Source organism: Setaria viridis, chromosome 2 (genome assembly GCF_005286985.2).
Source record: "Setaria viridis chromosome 2, Setaria_viridis_v4.0, whole genome shotgun sequence".
NCBI classification, from domain to species: domain Eukaryota; kingdom Viridiplantae; phylum Streptophyta; class Magnoliopsida; order Poales; family Poaceae; genus Setaria; species Setaria viridis.
In genome coordinates this window covers 36,783,427-36,804,902 of record NC_048264.2, presented here as the reverse complement: position 1 = coordinate 36,804,902, position 21,476 = coordinate 36,783,427, and the positions used below count along the sequence as shown (strand labels likewise).

Genomic DNA, 21,476 nt, shown 5'->3' with positions numbered 1-21,476 from the left:
TAGCAAAATTGAGAAATACACGGTTTACTAACATGTAAGTATCGGATTAGAACTCTATCGTTGAAAGTCAAATAAAGAAACGTGGATCCCTTGGAGAGTTTAAAAAAAGTGAGACTGCTATGTATTTAGCATCGCAGCTAGCAACACGGCAAGCATCAGCATTGCGTCAAGCACTATTACCGTGAAGGGAGAAATAAAAATAATATTTAATCGTATGCAAAGTCAAACTAGCCATTAAGTGCAAACTGAGCGTAGCTCAGCTGGTAAGTTTCGACTCGGTACTAGTGCATCTCGCCAGTGGTGACTTAGTCAATCTCGAGGATTTGTCGGCTCAATCTTTCGGAGGTGCTCATAGAGATAGGGTTGCGTGCGTGTGTTCGTAGGGGCGAGTGTGCGTACGTGTATATGAGTACGTAATTTGAAAAAAAAAAAGACTAGCCATGAAGCTAAGACTAGCCATGAAGCTACACAATACAGGCCGATCGAGAAGCACCCTTAAATAACACAATAATAGGTAACGTGCCAAGAGCTCCGTCAAGCGGGACAGATCCAATCGACCACTAGGCTAAAATAGAAGTGAGTGTTTGTTACACCATAATTGAGGATTAAATGTATTTAAAGACAAATATTGAATATACATCGTTAGGAAATAAAGAAGTCACGCCGAGAGATTTCCACGTTAATCAAAAAAAGAGAAGAATATACACCGTTGGATTTTAAGTTGAAAATTTGGTATTTCCAGTCAAACTTTGAGTTTATTATTTTCATAACGTAAAAAGACCCAGCTCTATTTCCTACCAGAATTGGACTCATTTTTCGTAAGCATGATTTCGATTAAGTGAAAAAAGTTTCAAAAAAGAAAGGAAAGGTGGCATCATAAAACATATCCATTTCAGATCACAATAGACCTGAGCAAAATAGGTCCAGCCCAGCCCAAGCCCGACAGGCTAATACCGACCCGACATCCATTTAGGGCCGGTCGTGGTGTTGATTTTCATGACCCAAAAAATGGGCGGGCTTAGGCCCGAGCTGAATAATAAAATGAATTAAATTTGCACTAGAAAATGATGGGTGGCCCAACCCAAACCCAGCCCAAATTGGGCCCGATTTTGTTTGCCTAGTGGAGTTAATGGGCGGACTTGGGTGGAGATTTTGGACCCAAAGAAACCAGGCTTTTTGCCGGCCCGACCGAGGTTTGCTCAGGTCTATTCATTACTATTGTGTTTTTAACGTGTGCCATCACAGACATTATGGCTCATTAATCTAGAGAAAAATTTTCTCAACCAAAAACAACAATGATAATAGTTGGTGATTACCTTTAAAGCATTCAAATTTTCTAAAAGTTGCCTCAACAGCGAAACAATATGTTCTGATTTGTACACCAACACGTGAAGTTCTGTTTCAACAGTTACGTCGATGGCTAATGCAATGAGTCACGTGTCGATGCTAAGTCAGTATTATTTGGATCGATGGTATAAAATAAATTTCTAATTCAAGTTATATCATCATCATCAACAACAACAAAGCCTTTCAGTCCCAAAAAGTTAGGGTAGGCTATAGTTGTTAGGAACCAATTACCAAGGTTCAAGCACATGACTAAAATGTTTTCAAATAGTTCAATTTACATTGTTGCTACAATATTAGAATATGGAATTCCTATTAATGGAATAATAACTATGTGTTTTATATATTGAAAATTTATAATAAACTTTTTGTAATAAACGCTCTAGCTAAGCTAACAGCAGGTAGTAGTGTTCACATGTCAAACTAAGCCAGGTCAACAAAAGTTTGGTAGCTAAAATTTTATCATTCGTAGTAGTGCATGGAAAAAAAAGATAAATTGTATTTGGGGATACAAATTGAGCAAATAGTATAGTTTAAGGGGTAAATTGAACCAATAAGTACTTTAAGCTAGTGTATCAGATAACAAAGTTCGTAGAGCAAGTGCACACGAAAAAGATAGAATAAAATAGGGGTAGGGTTATGGGCCCGTTTGGGAGGGTTTATTTTCCTAAAGAGCTCCATGAGGTTGATGGTAATATGGTTTCATATACATGAACTCGATAGTACTGGCGGATGGTTTTGTCCATGAGGTTGATGGTAATGACGGATAGTTTCGTGCAAAAGCTCGATGATGGCACCAAGATCCAATTTTGCTTGGCTTATATATTTATTAAGAGTGGACGAAAGTCGATTTCATATTTATTCACCGTCATTGGCTAGCCAATTGCCTGCTTTGCTTGCAGCACGCATGCTCAGCAGAGGCGATATATAGGGAAAACAATTCTAGATTCCGACCAGCTTTGACTGAACGATTAAAATCAAGGAGAGAAAAGGGATGTTAAGGTCAAAAAAGAATATAAATTGTTAGAATTTATTATGATCTAATGGTCTAGACTAATTCGATCAAAGAGTTCATATCAATGTGATTAATAATTATGTAATTTTGGAATTAAAACAAGAAAATTTTCTAAAAAATATCGTATGGGATGCGAATTAAACATGTTTGAATCATCCATGAATTCCATGTTGATAGGATATAGTATGGGATGCAAAAAAATTGTTTGGAAATTGTTCTTTTCTCAACTAAAGTATGTAACTTTTGTGACGTGACCAACACTCATCCAATTTAAGTCCGTGCAGTTTTCGAAACGAGACCAAACTTAGCATTCTGATGGACTTCAGTTAGCATCTCAAGGCCACAAAACAGAACAATAGTGAGATGGAAGAGCAGAGATGTACAAGTCATGCGCCATCAAGGGCAAAGTGCATAAATCAGACACCTGGCAATAGAAGTGCAGATACAGGTAGGAGCACCTTGAACCACAAACACAGGCTAGCTTTGTGCAACACCAATAGACGCAAAATCGCTGCTTTGTGCGAGACTGCAAAGCCATAGTTTGTAGGCACTAAAGTAGAAGGAGAATATATGAAGAATCATGATGACAAAATCACCATGAAAGAGGGCCATGCCGGCACTAGAGATAGTGAGGCAGCCACCATAATCAATGGGACGTGTGAGGAGGAGAACACTTAGGACAAATCTAAACAGCTTCGCTAGGTGGTTGCACGATGATGAGACCACTGCGCTAGCCTCACGCATTTCCATCTACTACTCCATACTGGCCTACCACCACCAGCCCTAAACCCAACATCACTGCTAGTTTGGCCTCCCGTTGGATTTGAATCAGCGGTGATAGTGTCCCACCACCGCCAGTGAAGCCTATTAAAATAATAAAAAAGGCACCGCCAGAGCCTTGCCACGCTGCTGGAGCCCGCCACCAGCTGTAGTATCTTGGAGGGGGAGAGAGAGAGAGAGAGAGAGAGAGCGAGCGAGCGAGAGAGAGAGAGTATTGTGGGGGAGACGAAGCCTCGTCGTTGCCGCTACATCTCACGCCCACGCCCGCCGTTAATGCCTGCATTCACGCCCGCACCACAGCTCGACACCTGTGCCTGTCGTCATCGCTGCATCCCACACCCGCGCTCACTGCCGCCATTGCCAGCACTCATGGCCACCATCCCTGCCGGCTCCTTGTGTGCCACTGCTCCTCCACAATGCCAGTGAGGGGCGAGTAGGGAGGGGGGGGGGTAGCAAATGGAGCAGAGGGGGAGGGCAGAGCCGAGAGAGGTGGAGAGGGAGATGCAGGCGGAAGGGACCGGAGATGGGGAGGGAGAGGTAAACAGGTGGAGATAGAAAGGAGGAGGGGGAGGCTGGCAGAGAGAAGGGGACGGATGTCGATAAGATATAGATGGGCTACGGTTCACTGACGGGTTATACCATGAAAACCGGTAGTGAAAACCGATTCTAATTTTCACATCGGGTTCGTGGATGGAACTAACGGTGGTGTACATTTTCACCACAGGTTTCAATCTCCACCATGCATAGCTACTCACAAACCGGCTCTGAAAATGTATCATCACTGGTTTGGATCAAACCGCCAGTGATGACCCGTTAGTTATAACCCTTTCTATAGTAATGATCAACAAGCATCATCATTGCAACCAACTTCATTGACACACATCCACATTAAGAAAGGATCACCTTAACCAGCACAACAATCACCATGTGATGGGTTAAATTTTTTCATGCACCATGAGAGAGCAAGAAAGGATGAACTATGTATGCAATAGTGTATTGTATTTTTATACCAACCTTTGCCGCTACTAGCGAGTAGGGCTAGGCTAACAGCCGTAACTAGACTAATGAGAAAAAATATATAACCAACCCGTCTGTCGATGTTTTAACCCGACAACCTACCGAGGGAGTACCCGAGGTAGAGTTTTGGTTGGTGGGTGTCGCCGAAATCAGGAGCTCGATGGTGTACGTAGGCACGCGATTTAGACAGGTTCGGGCCGTTAGATCGCGTAATACCCTACGTCCTGTGTGTTGTTTGCTTGTATTGGAGTGAACTTGTTTTGAGGGGGTCCCTGTCCGCCCTTATATACCGAGGGAGCAGGATTATAGGGTAGTTGTTTTACAAGAGTACTAGTCGGATACGACTACATAGTTCTACTCTAACTCGGAAGAGTAGTTTTCTTGTCTATGACTAGTCTCCTGGTAGTCCATGTAGACTATGCCACCCTGTATCGTAGTCTCCATGTCCTGATATATCTCAGTGTACTTCTCCTCATATGGATCTGCACAAAACTTTTGGTGGGTCCATGGATGTATGCCTGACAAGCCCCCGAGTACTTTGTAGTCAAATGTAATAGCCTCGAGTACTTTTGCAGACGTTGCTCGACTGGTTTCTGGTGCTCTTTGAGTACCTTGGTCGTGGCCAAGTCTTCAAGTACTTCAGTGCTGTCATGCGGCTGGAAGGTACTCTAGCCTCATCTAACGTTGTTTTTGAGTGTCTTCAAACCTTTATATGGAAGTGCGATGAAAATCGCACTCCATATGGAGTAGCCCTTGAGCCTTAGGTTGAATCGAAGAATCAGGCTGAGGGTCAATCTGCATTTGTTCCATCTTTGTCTTGATCTTTGAAGAAAAAGAAATTATTATCCAATGGGCACGGTATACGCAGCCCTCGAGCCGTTACCCGACTAGTTTCGGGAGGTATAAGGGCTTTTCAATCTGTTATCGTGACCTTTTAGCTTCTGCCAGTTTGAAAAAATCTGTCTTGTGTGGATAAGGCCGTAATTGCTGCTAATTAGCGAAAACATCGGCCTATTACCCGCAGAGACTCCACCACGGTTATAAGGGATAGGGGAAAGTTATCCCCTCCTCTTACGCTGTCATTTGTATCTATTAGCCTTTTCCTCAGAAAACCCTAATTTTTCCTTGAGTGCCACCCCACACCATTCGTGAATCGCCCGCGCCGCCTCCCTCACTTAGCCCCTGAGCATATGCGCGTGAAGCGGCTCGTGAAGACCAGGATGGGGAAGAAGCTTCAGGTTTCCAAGAGAGAGACTTGTAAAGGTGAATCCAAGAAGGAAACTTCCGGGAAAGGGAAAGAGCCCCAACTACCACCACCAAAGTGTGGAGAAACGAACCAGACCGTACCACCCAATCAAGCCCTGGCGACGAAAAGGTCGATGATGAAGGAGGTGGAGATACTGGAGTTGGTCGATGCCAAGCTGTTGAAAGATAAAGCGATCTTAGATTGCAGATCGTCTTACAACAACCCATGGATGTTCGAGGTACACCCCAAGGAGATGGCGCCCGATTTGTTGAGCGCGGGTTTGCCATCCCAACTTCTAATTTCTTCCGAGGCCTCCTGGATTACTACTCTTTGCAACTTGTCCACTTGAACCCAAACAGCATTCTGCACATCTCGATTTTCATCCACTTGTGCGAGGCCTTTTTGGGGATCCAACCCCATTTCAGTTTGTTCCGCAAGTTGTTTTGCTTGAAGCCACAGCCAAGTCAAGAGAACATGTAAGTCATTGGAGGGGCCGGCTTTCAAATTCGTGAGCAGTACTCTGATATGTATTTGGAGTATAAGCTGGTTGAGTCCCATGGTGGCTGGAAAGAAAAATGATTTTATGTTGAGGATCACGAGCCATCCTTGCCCAAGATCACTGGACACCACCCAAAGTATAGTAGTAGGTGGCTCGACGAGCCGACTACTGCTGAGAGTATGCAAGTACCTGAGTTGCTAAACAAAATTGCTGAGTTGAAGAAGGATGGGTTGACGAGAGTAGTCGTAGCCACCAGCTTTCTGAAGAGACAGGTACAGCCGTTGCAGCTTCGTCAAACCTAGGGGTACGAGTACTCTGAGCTTGACGACCCATCAAGAATGTCGACGGATGACATCTCTGACGAAGAAGTAGTGGTGCGGCTGAGTCAAATGTTCAAGGAATTCGACGGCGTGCTCAAAACAAGTGAAGTAATCAAGGAGTTTGACCACTGGAACAAGCCGAGAGAAGTGAGCACTCATCGCCCTCTGTCATTTGAGTACTTGTGTTGTTGAGTTTGTTGTTTCCGACTTGTTTTTCCTTATGCAGGAGAATGTACTCGTGTATTTTTCGCCTCCTCCTCCCCCTGGCACTGACGATGCGAAAACTGCAATGCCAACATACTGGGGGCAGTTTCCTGGGAGTCCTCAAGAGAAGAGGAGAAGGATGAAGAAAGTGAGTCCTTTAGCAGCTCTGAATCTGATGATGGGGAAATTTTTGTTGTGCAGCCGCGTGCCTCCAAGCAGAGCAAGTCTTCTTCCGGCGTTTGGAGACGCCGTGTCGACAATGATGCTGATGCTGATTTTGTGCCGCCGCGAAAGAAACAGCGAACTGCCATGCCCAAAAGGCGCAGTAGGTGCGATCTTCGCATTGATGGTGCGCCCCCGCTGGTAATAACTCTTGTAGAAAGGCAAGGCATCGAGGTGCGAGCTCATTTGTAGTTGTTTTGTGGAGTCATGACTACCTGTCTTGATTCTTTTTTCTTTTTGCAGGCTACCATTGAAGTAGTCGAGACCGTGGAGGCGGCCGCTGATGACATTTTTGGTTCGACGGAGGTGGCTGCCCACAATGTAGTCGAGGTGGAGGTAGCGACCGTTGGTGCTACTATTGCGGCATAGACGGCCGTTGGTAGTGTGGTCATAGCATGGAAGACGATTACTCCTGATGTGGCCATGGAGATAGGGGTGGCTACTGACGGTGTAGCCAGAGCTTCAAAGATGGATATTAGTGAAGACGTCAGGACACCCGAACCAGTTGCCGACGCCACGCTGCCTGAAATGTCCGTGGGCAGAGATGATGCAGGTACCGACGGTGATCTTGAGCCCCTTGCTGCGCAGGACGCTCCCGCGGGTACTTCTGAGAACCAAGATCTGCCACCTACCCCAGCAATTGTGCCTGTCCCCACCATACTGCCAATACGATTGGGGGGCAAACCTCCTTTGATTCCTCATCGATCGAGCAGGTCAGTGCTCTGGTATTATGTTGAGTACCTATCTTGCTTTGAGTAGTTGATTCCTGTCGCTTACAGTTTGACTTGTGCAGAGCATCTTCAAATGTGGACTTTGGTGCATTGGGTACTGATCCAGCAGTTGATAGAGAGCGCCGCTCAGCTGCGGACCTAGTCTCTGCGTCTATTGTCGATTTGACGGAGGAGAGTCCTACGCCAGGGGGACAACCTGGCGCTACGACTTTGGTGGCTGCTCTTATGCAGGACGTGATCGGCTCCCTCCAAGATGTCACGCTGCCGCAGGCTAAAACTACTGCGATTGGCCCACTGCCCGAGGCTACTTCCGTTGAAGACTTGCCAGCGTCGAGCGTTCCAGATGTCGTATTCCTCACAGCCACTATATCTGAAGCCCCCGAGCTCGAGGCTGCTCGAGCTCGCGAGGTTGTTGTTGTTGCTACGAGGACGGTATCTGGGGTGACGACTTCATCAAGCCAAGGGCTAGACTTAATACCTGGCGGGGAGAAGGATCCAGCTACAGAGGACCCGGAGCAGTCTAGGGAGATTGAAACCTCTAAGGAGCCCCTTCGACAAGCCATGGCTTCTATGGTGGAGATGAACCAGCGTGTAATGGCATGCGCCAAGGTAACTCTTGATCTTTGTGATATGTTGTCTTAGCTGTAGTTATTTGAGGGTCTTCAAGTACTAATTTCTTGGTATTTTGGACTTGTTTGAGAGCGCTTGTCAGAGTGCCCGACTTCTTCGGGAGCGGGGCGAAACTGCGCACCGCATTGAACAGCTGAAGAATCAACTAGCTAAGGAACAACAGCAGACTTCTGAGTTCATGATGAAGTATTAGTGCCGTGGTGTCGCTCCATGCAGAAAAGCGTGACTTTGAATGTGAGAGGGACCACATTGTGGCGCGGAACAAGTCTATGTATCACCAGGTGTAGGGTAAGTATTCGTAGCCTTAGCGATGACTTGTCTTTAGTATGTAATCTTTCTCGTGACTTTCTTTCTTGTCTGATTTGTAGAGTTTAGAAGTCAAGAGACGGTGCTGAAGAACTCCGTAACTAACTAGAAGAACGCTTACTGTCGGGTGTCGGAAGAGAATGAAGAGCTTAAGGTTCAGTTGGAGAAGGAGAAGAAGATGCACCTGGATGGTGATACTAGCCTAGTTGAGGCTATGACTATCATCAAGTCGCAACAAGAACAATTCCAACTATTGTTAGATGCAGTGCAGCCATTGGCGGACATGGTGGAGCCCCCTGAGGAAGGAGTAGAGCCTCGTCCACTGCTGGAGAGGATGAGGGATGCGCTAGCGAAGATTAATAGCCTAGTCCAAGGTATAGCCAAGTCGGTGTACAAGCAGCTGCTGGGATTCGTCAAGTCATTCTGTTCTAAGGTTGACCTATCTCCAGTGGCGGAGGGTGTTGCTGCGAATTGCTCGGACGAGACTTATCAGCAATACTTGGAAGAATTGGACCGTATAGCCGAGGAAGTAGCCAAGTTCATCAACCTACGGTAGTCTTCTAGGTTTCATTTGGTTGTAACTGCTCCTGAATTTTGTGTCTTTGAACAATGATCTTTTGGAGGAACTGAAATATTGTATTGCAGTTTCTGGCTAGTGCAGCCGGGATGATCCTTGGTACTTTGAGCATTGTTTTTTTGCTGACTGGGCAGGAGTCGTATCTGCGAGCTACTTGTGAGCTCGGCTGATGAGTACTCTATAGTAGTTTACCACTCGTAGCCTCACAGTGGAAGTAGTCATCGTTTTTCTCTGCATTATTGCAAGCGTACCCGAGAGGACGCATGAGAACACTGTGCATTTGTCCTTTGTGCCTGCATTATTGCGAGCGTATCCGAGAGGACGCGTGAGAGTACTATGCGTACCTTGTCGTTTTGCAATCAGGGAAGATCACATGCGAGCGTTTACTCTGGTCAGTTGGCTCTGCACGTGCGTACTGTACTTGTGCCAGACGGTGGGGCAAGCTTTGCACTGTGTAGTCACGGGTGTGTGGTGGCAATTGTTGGATGGTAGCTTGGATTCATGGCTATAAATAGAGCCCCATCTGCCTTTGTGAAAGGCATGGCTTGGATTATAGCAATAGTTGGCCTTAGGCTTCTTCTCTTTGATGGTGGCGAGCTTCCAATGAGCACCCCGGTGCTAGAAGATTCCTCGTATTGAAGTTCCACATTCCCTCCACAGATCCTTGAGCCGAATCCAGTGGCTGCAATGCTAAAATAATCCTCATACGAGGAAGCACCGTGCGCCCCGGCTTTTCCCCTGCTCTCTGGATGAGTCGATGTTGGAGCTCGCTGGCGAAGAAAGGCGAGCGTCCCGATTTTTATCCAACTATCTGATTGAGGATGGTGGTGTGGTTCCGACCGCTCCCTCTCTCCTCAGTTTCTTCGGGCAAGACTCAAGTACACAATTTGTACTCGCAGTCCTATTTCGGGTGTTTGTGGAAGGGAGAGGGAGGTGATGCGGGATGAGAGGACAGGGGGTGTTGCATGCCCCGGTTTACATCCAGGTCACCGTCGAGGGGAGGAGTAGGGCACAACTGCCTAGAGCGCAGCTTTCTTGCGTGCACTTCATGCTCCTTGACGCTTCTTGCTCCTGGTGTTGGAGTAGTCTCCATGCTCATCCGCGCATGCTAGGCGTGATATTATAAAAGCCTGGGACTTTTGTTGTAACTGCCAGTAGGTAGTTGCTTGTAGTCATTGTTGAGCACTTTTGTTGTATTTTTGACTTTCCAACTTCTTGAGGTGGAAGCATTGATGTATCCTGCAAGATTCGTTAATATGAAAAATGCATATATGAGATAAGTAGTCGAAATGAGCAGTCTTGTGTACTCTTGTTGTCGACTTGTTGGCTTCTTGCGCCGTTGGTCTGCATTTGCAGACCATTGGATGAGTTGAAATAACTTGTTTAGACTTGTGAGTGCAAGCCAAGTTGGGGTGTTCTGGCCCAGAGAGCTTATTAGCTCGAAGTTTGCCGCTGACCCACCTTTGCGAGCCACTGGGTGAGTTGAATAACTCAAGTAGACTTGTAACTATAAGTTGTACTTCGGCGCTATGGCCCAGAGAGCTGAATAGCTCATGGTTGCAGCTAACCTACCTTTGCGAGCTGCTAGGTGAATTGAATAACTCAAGTAGACTTGTGACTACAAGTCGTACTGGGGCGCTGTGGCCCAGGGAGCTGAATAGCTCATGGTTGCAGCTGACCCGCCTTTGCGAGCCACTATTTGAGGCGAGGACATGTAGTCGACTGCCGCTAAAAAGTAATTGCATAAAAAAGGTTGAGGCCAGTGGCCTATGTACAATGTCCGGTAGTCTACTGACTAGGTGTAGAAATGACAAAGATGCTCGATGTTCCACGAGTTCTCGACGTCTTCGTCGGAGAGATGTTGTAGCCTGTAGGATCCTAGGCCTGTGACCTTGGATACGATGTAAGGCCCCTCACGTGGTGAATTGAGCTTGTACAGCCCCTTGGTGTCTTGGATATGCTTGAGGCCCATGTCACGGATGTTGAAAGAATGTTCTTTGACGTTGCGATCGTGGTAATGGCGGAGTCCTTCAAGATACCTTGCTGACTGGACCAGTGCTGCATAGTGGGATTCTTCTAGGCTGTTTATGTCTAGACATCTTGTTTCTTCTACCTCGCCTTCGTCGTAATGTTCAACTGTGGGAGATTTCCACATGATGTCAGCACGGAGTATGGCTTCTGATCCATAGATCAGAAAGTAGGGCGACTGCCCCATAGGCTTACACGGTTGAGTACGTAGCCCTCAGAGCACGTTGGGTAGTTCTTTGAGCCACTTGCCTCCTTTAGTGTTGCCAATGTCGTGCATCCTTTTCTTCAGAGCGTCAAGTAACATCCCATTGGCGCGCTCAACTTGGCCATTGGTTCTTGGGTGAGCGACAGAGACATAACGAATGTCAATTCCGCTATTTTCACAATACTCCCAGAATTTGTGGTTGTTGAAATTGGAGCCTAAATCCGTGATGATCTGGTTTGGGAATCCATAGCGGTGGACGATCTCGTCGAGGAAGTCGAGCACCCTGGTTGCCTTGGGGCACGTGACAGGGTTCACTTCGATCCATTTTGTGAACTTGTCGATCGCCACGAGTACTCGATTGAATCCTCCGGGCGCTATTGGAAGTGGAGCAATCATATCGAGTCCCTATCATGCGAAGGGCCATGTTGGAGGTATCGTGATGAACTTGTAGGCAGGAACATGTTGTTCCTTTGCAAAGAATTGATAACCTTGGCATCGACGGACTAGTCCCTCTGCATCAGCTAGTGCGGTAGGCTAGTAAAACACTGCTCTGAAGACCTTGCCCACTATCGTGCACGAAGATGCGTGGTTGCCACAGATCCCTTTGTGTATTTCCTCCAATATGTCCTTGCCATCCTCTCGTGCGACGCACTTCATGAGTACTCTTGAAGATGAGCCTCTTCTGTATAGCTTGTCTCCGACGAGTACGTAGCTTTTGCTTCGTCGTAAGACTTGCTCTGCCTGTATCTTGTCTGAAGGTAATTTGTGCTCTTTGATGTAGTCAATAAATGGTGTTCTCCAATCCACATCAATTATCATAACCTCCCGGTCTGGTTCTATGGGACCGCAATCGGTGGCTGCTGAGTGTGCATGCTTCTTAATGGATGGTTTGCGAAGCTCATGGACGAAGACTCCTGCTGGGACTTGAGCACGTGTTGAACCCAACTTGGACAGGACGTCTGCAGCGACATAGTTATCACGGACAGTGGAATTCCAAGCCTGAAAATTTATTTTCCAACTTGTGGACTTCTTTGCAATACGCGTCCATGTTCTCTTTGTTGCAGTCCCACTCATCATTGACTTGATTGATGACTACTAGTGAGTCACCGTAAACTAGTAATCTCTTGATCCCCAGAGATACTGCTGGGCCTAACCCATGTAGTAGCGCTTCGTACTCGGCTTCGTTATTAGACACCTCCTAGAATATCTGGAGAAAATATTTGAGTTGTTCACCCTTTGGGGATATCAAGGGTACTCCTGCGCCGGCGCCTTCAAGCTTGAGTGACCCATCAAAGTACATGACCCAATGCTCTAGGCGTTCTGCTGGTGTTGGTAGTTGATTTTCTCTCCACTCTATCATGAAATCGATAAGAGCCTGAGACTGGATCGCGGTTCGTGGCCTGAATTCTAGGAAGAGCGCTCCGAGTTCTACAGCTCATTTTGAGATTCTTCCTGTGGCGTCTCGATTATGGAGAATTTCGCCTAGGGGGAAATCAGTGACCACGGAGATCTTGTGTTCCTGGAAATAGTATCGCAATTTTCGCGAGGTGTGTAGTATAGCGTAGAGCAGCTTCCGGACTGGTAGATACCGAGTTTTGGAATCTGAGAGTACTTCACTAATGAAGTAGACTGGTTGCTGGACCTTGTATACGTGACCTGGTTCCGACCTTTCGACTACTATTGCCGTGCTTACGACATGAGTAGTAGCATCGATGTATAACAACAAGTCCTTGTTTGGAGTTGGCACTGTGAGAATTGGTGGCTTTGATAGGAAATCTTTCAGTTGTAGTAGAGCCTTATTTGCCTCCTCTGTCCACTGGAACTTGTCCTTCCGTTTGAGTAGTTTGAAGAAGGGGAGGCCCCGTTCTCCAAGTTTTGAAATGAATCTGTTGAGAGCCGCCATGCATCCTGTCAGCTTCTGCACGTCCTTAATGCTGGACGGAGCTTGCATATTGGTAATGGCGGTGATTTTCTCAGGGTTTGCTTCAATGCCTCTGTGACTGATGATGAACCCGAGTAGTTTTCCTGACGGTACGCTGAAGACGCACTTTGTAGGGTTGAGTTTCCACCGGAATGCTCGCAGGCTGGTGAAGGTCTCTTCCATGTCTGCGATGAGATCATCTAGATTTCTGGTCTTGGCTACCACGTCATCCACGTACACTTCCACGTTACGGTGGAGTTGTTTCTCAAAGCACATCTCGATGGCACGTTGATACGTTGCTCCTACGTTCTTCAACCCGAAGTATATTGTTTTGTAGCAGAAAGCTCCAAAAGGGGTGATAAACGCAGTATTTACTCGGTCTTCTTCCTTGAGGGCTATCTGGTGATATACTGAGTAGCAGTCCAGGAAGCAGAGTAATGCGCATCCAGCTGTGGAATCAAGAACTTGATCAATCCTTGGGAGCCTGAAGGGATCCTTAGGACAATGCTTGTTGAGGTCTATGTAGTCCACACACATCCTCCATTCATTGTTGTTCTTCTTGCGGACTAGGACTGGGTTGGCCAGCCACTCAGGATGGAAAACTTCTTTTATGAAGCCTGCCGCGAGTAGTTTTGCTAGCTCTTTCTTGATAGCTTGTCTTCTGTCATGGGTGAATCTACGTAGTCGTTGTCTTTTTGGAGTAGCTTTAGGATCTACGTTGAGTGAGTGCTCGATCAACTCCTTGGGCACACTTGGCATATCTGCCGGTTTCCATGCGAAAATGTCTCGGTTTGCCCAAAGGAAGCTGACGAGCGCGCTTTCCTATTTGGCATCCAGCCCTTTGTCAATCAGGGTTGTCTTGGAGGAGTCGCTGGTCTCAAGGTCAATGGCTTTGAAGTCCACATCACTTGCCGGCTTGACATTAGTAGCTCCCGACTTGTTCTCCGGGATTTCGAGTTCTGCCGGGGAGAGCTTTTTTGAAGCGGTGAAGACTTGTTGCATCGAGCTGGGTACTTGAGTAGTCGCCGCCAACTCAATAGCTTCTGTGTCACATTCGTATGACCTTCACAAGTCTCCACGGAGGGAGAGTACTGCCTTGGATTCTGGCATCTTCAGGAGCAGGTAAACATAGTGTGGGATTGCAATGAATTTGGCCAGTGCTAGTCTTCCGAGGATAGCGTGATAAGAAGTCTCGAAGTCCGCCACCTTGAACCAGATGTATTCTGTTCAGTAGTGTTCTTTGGTTCCGAAGGTAACCGGTAGGACTACTTATCCAAGCGGTATAGCTGCGTTGCCTGGGATGATCCCATAGAACGGGGAGTTCGTTGGGGTGGGCATGTTAGTAATGTCAAGGCCCATCTTCTTTAGAGTTGTGGCGAAAATGACATTGAGGCCACTACCACCATCGATAAGTACTTTAGTGCGTCTTAAGCCTGCGACAACTGGGTCCTGGACGAGGAGGAACTGTCCTGGTTCTGAGAAACTTGTCCATTGGTCTTTCCTAGAGAAGGTAATCTGTACCTTGGACCACTTGAGGGGTGTGGGAGTAGCGGGCTTAATGGACACGATCTCTCTGAGTACTACTTTCTGGGACCGCTTAGAGAAAGTGCCTGGGATCCCATCAAAGATGACGTTGACGGTCTTGGACGGAGTTTGAAACTTGTCTTCACCATCTTCGCCTTCGTCTACCTTACCTTTTCCCTTGTCGTTGTTATTGTTTGGGGGTTCTAGTCAGTCTTTCATTACCCTGCGCAGGCTGTAACAATCTATTGCAATGTGCTTGCAATGCGGGTGCCATGGACACTGCTTTTTCAGAAGCTCGCTGAATGCGGGCCTCTCCGTTTCTGCTAGACCCTTTCTTACTTGAGTTCGTCATTGTTGCGACGGTATTGTCAGGCTTGCGCTTGCGGTTTTGGTTGGCCGGGTAGTTGTTTCGGTGGTCGCCGTTGCGGTTTCTATCTAGCTCTTGGTTGTTGCCGTGATTATTGTTGTTGTCACGGCCGCGATTGCAATTTGAGTCAAACCTCTTGCGTTCTTTATCCTCCTCGTCTGCCCATGACTGGGCCATGATCTTGAGTGCCTTGACATCCGTGGGACGACGCCTGCTGAAGTCTTGGAACATGCGGCAATCATAGAGACCATTCTGGAAGCATTCTATCATGTCTGGTTCTGAGATGTCCAGAATTGTGGCCTTTTATTAAATAAACGTCATAGATAGCTACGTAGTGATTCATCTCGTTGCTACTTGACTTGTGCCAAGTCGATCCTATTACCGGAGTGCTGCATTGTCCCTGCATAGTTGCTGGTGAAGGCTTTCTTCGAATCTTGCCAAGAGCTGATGGAATTGGGCTTCAAGGATTCGAGCCAGGTCGGTGGCGTAGTTTCCATGCATACAAGAAAGTAGATGACCTTTGTGTCGTCACTCCCCCCTGCAGTCTAGACCGCCAACGAGTAGCAGCGGAGCCACTGAACTGGATCTTGCTTGCCGTCGTACTTGGAGATACCCAAAGGTTTGAATTTCTCTGATAACATTGTGCTCCTAACCCGACTTGTGAAGGTAGGAAAGTGATCATTGTCATCACCCCTATAGTCTTCTTCAAGTTCATGCTCCAAATGCCGGTTATTGATCATGTTGCGTGCATCACGGTTGCTGTTGATTTTATTTCTAAGATCACCATTGATGAGCGAGGGTTCGGGGTCAGATCTATGGTGGCGAACGCCTCCCCTAGAAGCTGTTAGACTACCCTTAGGCGCACCTCTGTGTTGTCTTGGGCTTTCGAGTAGACCACTGTTTTGCCTCGGAGGCTCAATTGCGCCCCCGTGTTGTCTGGTGTTTTCACGTGGTCGACCTAAAGGTCCTACGTGATCTCTGCTGCTGCCATGCTGACTACACCCCAACGGGGTGTGACATACCGATGGAATTGGAGTCTCTCTGTTGAGTAGTTCGTAGGCGTGTTCCGCCAATTGTACTATCAGAGTACTGTACTTGTCTTGAGGCATAGCACGAGCAATGAGGTCGATGGAGGTGATAGTGGCGAGTGGCGTATTGTGTTGCCACGTTTGCACTGCTTCGAATGCTCTATCGAGGTTCATCATTGGGACCTGGGCGGCTAGTTGAAGGCACCGTTCAGCTCTCTGCACATTTCTTGCCTTCCGATGAATCCTTTGGCTTTCAATTTCTTCAACAACATTGGCAGATAATTCATCTTGTGATACATCATCTGGGTGATGCTCTCGTCGTGGAGTTTTTGGTTGATGTTGTTCACCTTCTTCCCCGTTTGTGATTAAAGCGAAGAGTTCTTTCTGGAGTATAGCTGCCAGAGCTTGAGGTGATGACTTTTGTGGAGCCATATTCTTCATAGATTGGCGACAAGGGTGTTCCTTCTTGGTATGGTAGGATCTCAAGGTTGGCGATCATCCGTGACTCGTCATTCTGGTCAAGGAAGGACGGCTTCATGCCCGGCCAGTAGACGAATCTGCCTTGGGGTGTTGAAGTAATCACCAAGCCCTGCTACGGACCTGATAAAGGAATTTCTTCAATGGAATCCGAGTAAAAGTTGACGTTGTGGTCTTTAATCGTCTCCGATCTAGATTGTGACTTGGATAGAGTTGCTTGATAAACCAAAGCCACGTTTCGGAGTCCACACGGGAATTGACTCGAAGTTTGATTCGGTCCACACGATGACTTGTTTGCGTGCTCGTGGGAGCCAGTCCGAGTTCTTGTAGAGCCCGAGTTGTACTCAAGCTCGTTGTTTGTCAGATTGAAAATTTTGCTGAATTTCTCGACGAAATCCTCCGTAGCTTGTCAACAAAGGGTGACGTTGAGTTGCTTCTTCCCCGTGGCCTCTACGATGTAGCGGTGGAAGCCTCCAGCGCCATTGGCGATGCAAACCCAGGAGCAGAAGACGAACGTCGCACCGGCTTCGAACGCGATCGTAGGCTTGGTGATGATTTGAGCCATCGAACCGCCTGGAGAATTTTGGCGACTACCCCTACCTGGAGCGCTAGCTTTCGGTGTTTTAACCCGGCAACCTACCAAGGGAGTACCCGAGGTAGAGTATTAGTTGGTGGGTGTCGTCGAAATCAGAAGCTCGATGGTGTATGTAGGCACGCGATTTAGACAGGTTCGGATTGTTAGATCACGTAATACACTACGTCCTGTGTGTTGTTTGCTTGTATTGGATTGAACTTGTTTTGAGGGGGTCCCTGCCCGCCCTTATATACCGAGGGAGTAGGGTTACAAGATAGTTGTTTTACAAGAGTACTTTTCGGATATGACTATAGAGTGCTACTCTAACTCGGAAGAGTAGTTTCCTTATCCATGACTAGTCTCCTGGTAGTCCATATAGACTACGTCACCCTGTATCGTAGTCTCCATGTCCTGATATGTCTTGGTGTACTTCGCGTATGGATCTGTACAAAACTTCAGGTGGGCCTATGGATGTATGCTCGACACCGTCTGTTCTTTGGTCCAAAACTCATCGGTTCACTGTAGTTGTTGCCTATAATTGGGCGACAGGGCGCTAGCAGGAGATGGAGAGGGCGTCGATTTAATGGAATGATGGTTGGATCCAATAACGTAGTGGATGATCTGGTGGAGCAACTTGGGGGGGGCGCAACACCAACCACAAGGCAGTAATTCCAAAATGACTATATTAAATAGTGAAGAAAATTGATGTTTGGCGTGCGCACCATAGCATGCTGCATGTAATGTCCGATGAGAGGGAACAACAGTCACGATCAAGGATGTGTCTTTGGTGACCACAACATAGCGGACAACGGTCCTTCAGAGCAGAAGCAAGAGAGAGAGGTTATGATCACAAAGACTAAGGATATAGCTTGGCAGCCACAATAACGTATTTATTGACCCAATGGCAAAGTTTATATTGAGAAAGTGCAACAGCTAAGACAAAATGTGATCATGCATGTACGGGGATGTAGCGACCAATGATTGGAGAATAAAGAAAGGAAAGTAGATTTGGATATACAAACTCAAAATTTAATTATAATTATTACTTATATAATATATATTGAACATTCTACTTAAATATAAGAATTTTTTGAATCATAGCAAAAACTTACAAACAAAAATGTACGTCTCAAATAAAAAATCTAAAAAAATTGTATTCATGTCAAAAATGTATAAATATTTATATCGCTTCAGCAAATTTTAGAAATTATGTTTATATCTAAGGTATTGCCTTTTCTTTTAATTCATGTTAAAATATATACCAAGGTTTTAAATCTCCGGCTAAAGGTATTTAGCGAATGATCTCTAAAACAGCTATAATGGAGCTAAATAAGGCTACAGCGGGCTATAGTCACTAAGTTGTACATAAACACAAATAGTTTGATCAGCCTCAAACAGTTATAGCCGGCTATAGCGACAACAATAGCTGGAGATTTAAAACCTAAGACACAAAATATAACAATATAATATATGATAATATATTGGCATGTTACCATGAAACGACTAAATACAATTATTTATATTTATTTACTTTGAAATAAATATCTAAATATTTGCATAAAAAAGCTAGTGCTAGTTGATTATTACTGCAGTGCTGTGGCTAAGCGAGCGTCTTGCACTTGGGGACTAGGACAAGGGGAACCCGCCGCGGCGTCGTCAGCCCCGGCGCCTCGCCCATGTCGAGGTCGGCCGGGCGCATGCCGGCGGGGAGCTCCCAGTCGAAGTGGCGCAGGAGGCTGGCGAGCGCGAGCTCCAGGACCGGCAGCGCGAAGTTGATGCCGGGGCAGATCCTCCGGCCGGCGCCGAACGGGATGAGCTGGTAGTCGGTCCCCCTGAAGTCCAACGGGGCGCTGCCGCCGACGAACCGCTCCGGCCGGAACTCATCCGGCGCGTCCCACGCAGCGGGGTCCCGCCCGATCGCCCACACGTTGACGAAGAGCGAGGTCTTGGCCGGGATCTCGTAGCCCTGCACGACCGCGGGCGCCGTTGACTCGTGCGGGACGAGGAGCGGCGCCGGCGCGTGGAGCCGGAGCACCTCCTTGAACACCGCCTTCAGGTATCCCATCTTGTTCAAGTCCGATTCCGCGATGGCAGGCTCATCGGCGGCGGCGGCTCGTGCGATCTCGTCCTGGAGCTTGGCCATCACCCGGGGGTTGGCGACGAGCTCTGCCATGGTCCATTCCAGCGTCTGTGATGATGTTTCAGTTGCCGCGGCTATCATGTCCTGCAGACGCAAGAATCTAGCACCGATCAGAATAACAAGATTTGTAGACATTTGTTGAGAAATCGAAAGAGTATTTATGAGAAGATGACCTCGACGGTGGATTTGATGCGATCGTCTGTGAGCTCGAGTCCGTCGGCGCCTTCTTCCCTCAGCCGGAGCAAGACGTCCAAGAAGTCCTCGTCCTCCTCCCCTGCAACGCCGGCCCCCTTCTCCTTGTGCGCGGCCACTATCTCCGACAGGAACTTGTCCCACGCCTCGGCCATGTCGTCTATCTTCCTATCGAGGCCCGTCGCCCATCTCACAAACCTCGCCGGCGCGTCCGGCAGCACGTCCTCCGGTTGGAAGCCCGCCATCAGCGCCGCTGAGTTCCCCATCAGCTGCTTCAGCTTCTCGGCCGTCGCCCCGGCGGCACCGGTCGCCGCGCGGGTGACCACCGCGTTGGTGTAGCCGTACAGGAGCTCCCTCAGCTGCACGGCCTCCCCCGCCTCCGCGGCGCGGCGGGCCCGCGCGACGAGCGCGGCCACCTCGGCGGCGCGCACGGGCGCGAACGACTCCACACGGCGCGGGGAGAGGAGGTGGACTACGGCGATCTTCTTGCCCCTGCGCCAGCTCTCACCGTACGGCGCGAAGGACACGTTCTTGCAGCCGTACATGAGCCTCTCCCCTCCCACGCTGCGCGGGCGGGAGGCGAAGGCGAGGTCGTGGTTCCTGAACAGGTCTGCGGCCGCCGCGGCAGTGGACACGACCAGCGTCCGCCTGCGCCCGAGCTGCAGGAAGAGGAGGCCGCCGCCGTAGCGAAGTTGCAGCTCGTGCAAGGAGCGGTGTGCGAGGCGGCCGATGAGGTGGAGGTGGCCGATCAGCGGCAGCGACGGGGGCGACGGCGGGAGCTTGCCGCGCCTACGGTTCTTGACGACATAGAGCAAGACGATAAGCACGCCGGCGGCGGCGGCAAGCATGTAAGGAGACATCTACTCCTGCTCTGCTGACTACTTCGTACTTACAGACGAAGAACAGATTGGATACTGCTCAGCTTGTGATCATTGCGAGTTTACAACGCTCTGAAGTGTCTGTCCGGCCTTTTTTTGGTGGCTGCGGAGCAACCACGGCAAGTTTCGTTTGTTTCCTATCGGTTCAGATGTGACTTCATCCGTTGGATCAATCAGAAAAGTCGTCAGCTGAACCGCCCTATGACGAAATTTCGGCAGTGAAATCTTAGCCTCACGTTGCATGATTGGTCTGAAGTCTGAAGTCCCCTCTTGTCCGAGAGTCCTCCTTTTGTTTTGAGGCCCGAGAGGGAAGAACAGTGACGTTCTTGACCTGAAAAAGGAACGATCGCTGCAGAATACTGTGGCGGCTGTCAGTGGCCACGGACCTGGTCCTCTATAAATTATCAGCACTAGTCTATTAACCCATGCTCCTGCTAATATTTTTAAAAACTATTACATTTAAAAAAATTTAGAAATCAAACTTCTAGCTAATAATTAAAATTATTTACCTAATAATCTCTCATTTTTTCAATACTTCAACATAATACTCATATAGACGCGTACTTATATTTGTCCGATCGTAATTGATTTTTAATTATTAATTACTCTATACACTTTTTCATCCACATTCACACTTTTTCATTTTGTATCGCACCTCCATGCATTGCATTTAGCATAAAAATCACATTACTTCCTCACATACATGTATAAATAGTCTACATGGTTACACTCATCATGCATATATACCTTAACTTAGCATTTCTATATTAACAATGACATAAATAGGTAATTTAGAATCATATATTAGTTTACTTTTGGACATTTCTATATGATGCACATGAAGATAATTAGATTAAGATTTAGGTGTTTACTTTAGGATATTTTTAGTAACAATACACGTGGGTAACTTAGATACAAATAATGGCATTTTAAGTTATGCTTTACAATGATATGCATGAGTAATTTGGATGACGATTATGTGGTTACTTTAGATTATTTTTTATAATGGTAGAGTTTGATAATTTAGATATAGGTTTAGGGTTTATTTTAGAATATTTTCATAATGATAGTCGCCAAGAACTTTTTAGAAAATATAATAAACCAATGACTATGATTATTAGATTTTACAGGATTCATGTTTGATGTTTCTGATTTTTGTGAGAATTTCTAGAATTTGTATTTTTTTTCTAGTGTATCTTGTGAGAACTAATGCGAGTCTCCAATGGAAAAAAATGAGATCACAATACTACA

General features: G+C 47.2%; 1 protein-coding gene across 1 annotated transcript; it reads right to left on the bottom strand.

Annotated features, from left to right (window-relative positions):
- Window positions 1-18,335: 18,335 nt before the first annotated feature.
- Window positions 18,336-20,485, bottom strand: LOC117842818 (cytochrome P450 71A9). Its single transcript, XM_034723337.2, has 2 exons — window positions 19,329-20,485; window positions 18,336-19,239 (listed from the first exon to the last, which is right to left on the bottom strand). Exons 1-2 carry the CDS (start codon window positions 20,205-20,207, stop codon window positions 18,616-18,618), a joined length of 1,503 nt encoding a protein of 500 aa, XP_034579228.1. The 5' UTR covers window positions 20,208-20,485; the 3' UTR covers window positions 18,336-18,615.
- Window positions 20,486-21,476: the final 991 nt, after the last annotated feature.

What these genes read in the sequence shown, in the direction of transcription:
- LOC117842818 (XM_034723337.2), bottom strand. Translation starts at nt 20,207, where the DNA reads ATGTCTCCTTACATGCTTGCCGCCGCCGCCGGCGTGCTTATCGTCTTG. An exon ending in GCATCAAATCCACCGTCGAG is followed by an intron (nt 19,240 to 19,328) that starts GTCATCTTCTCA and finishes TTGCGTCTGCAG; the next exon opens with GACATGATAGCCGCGGCAAC.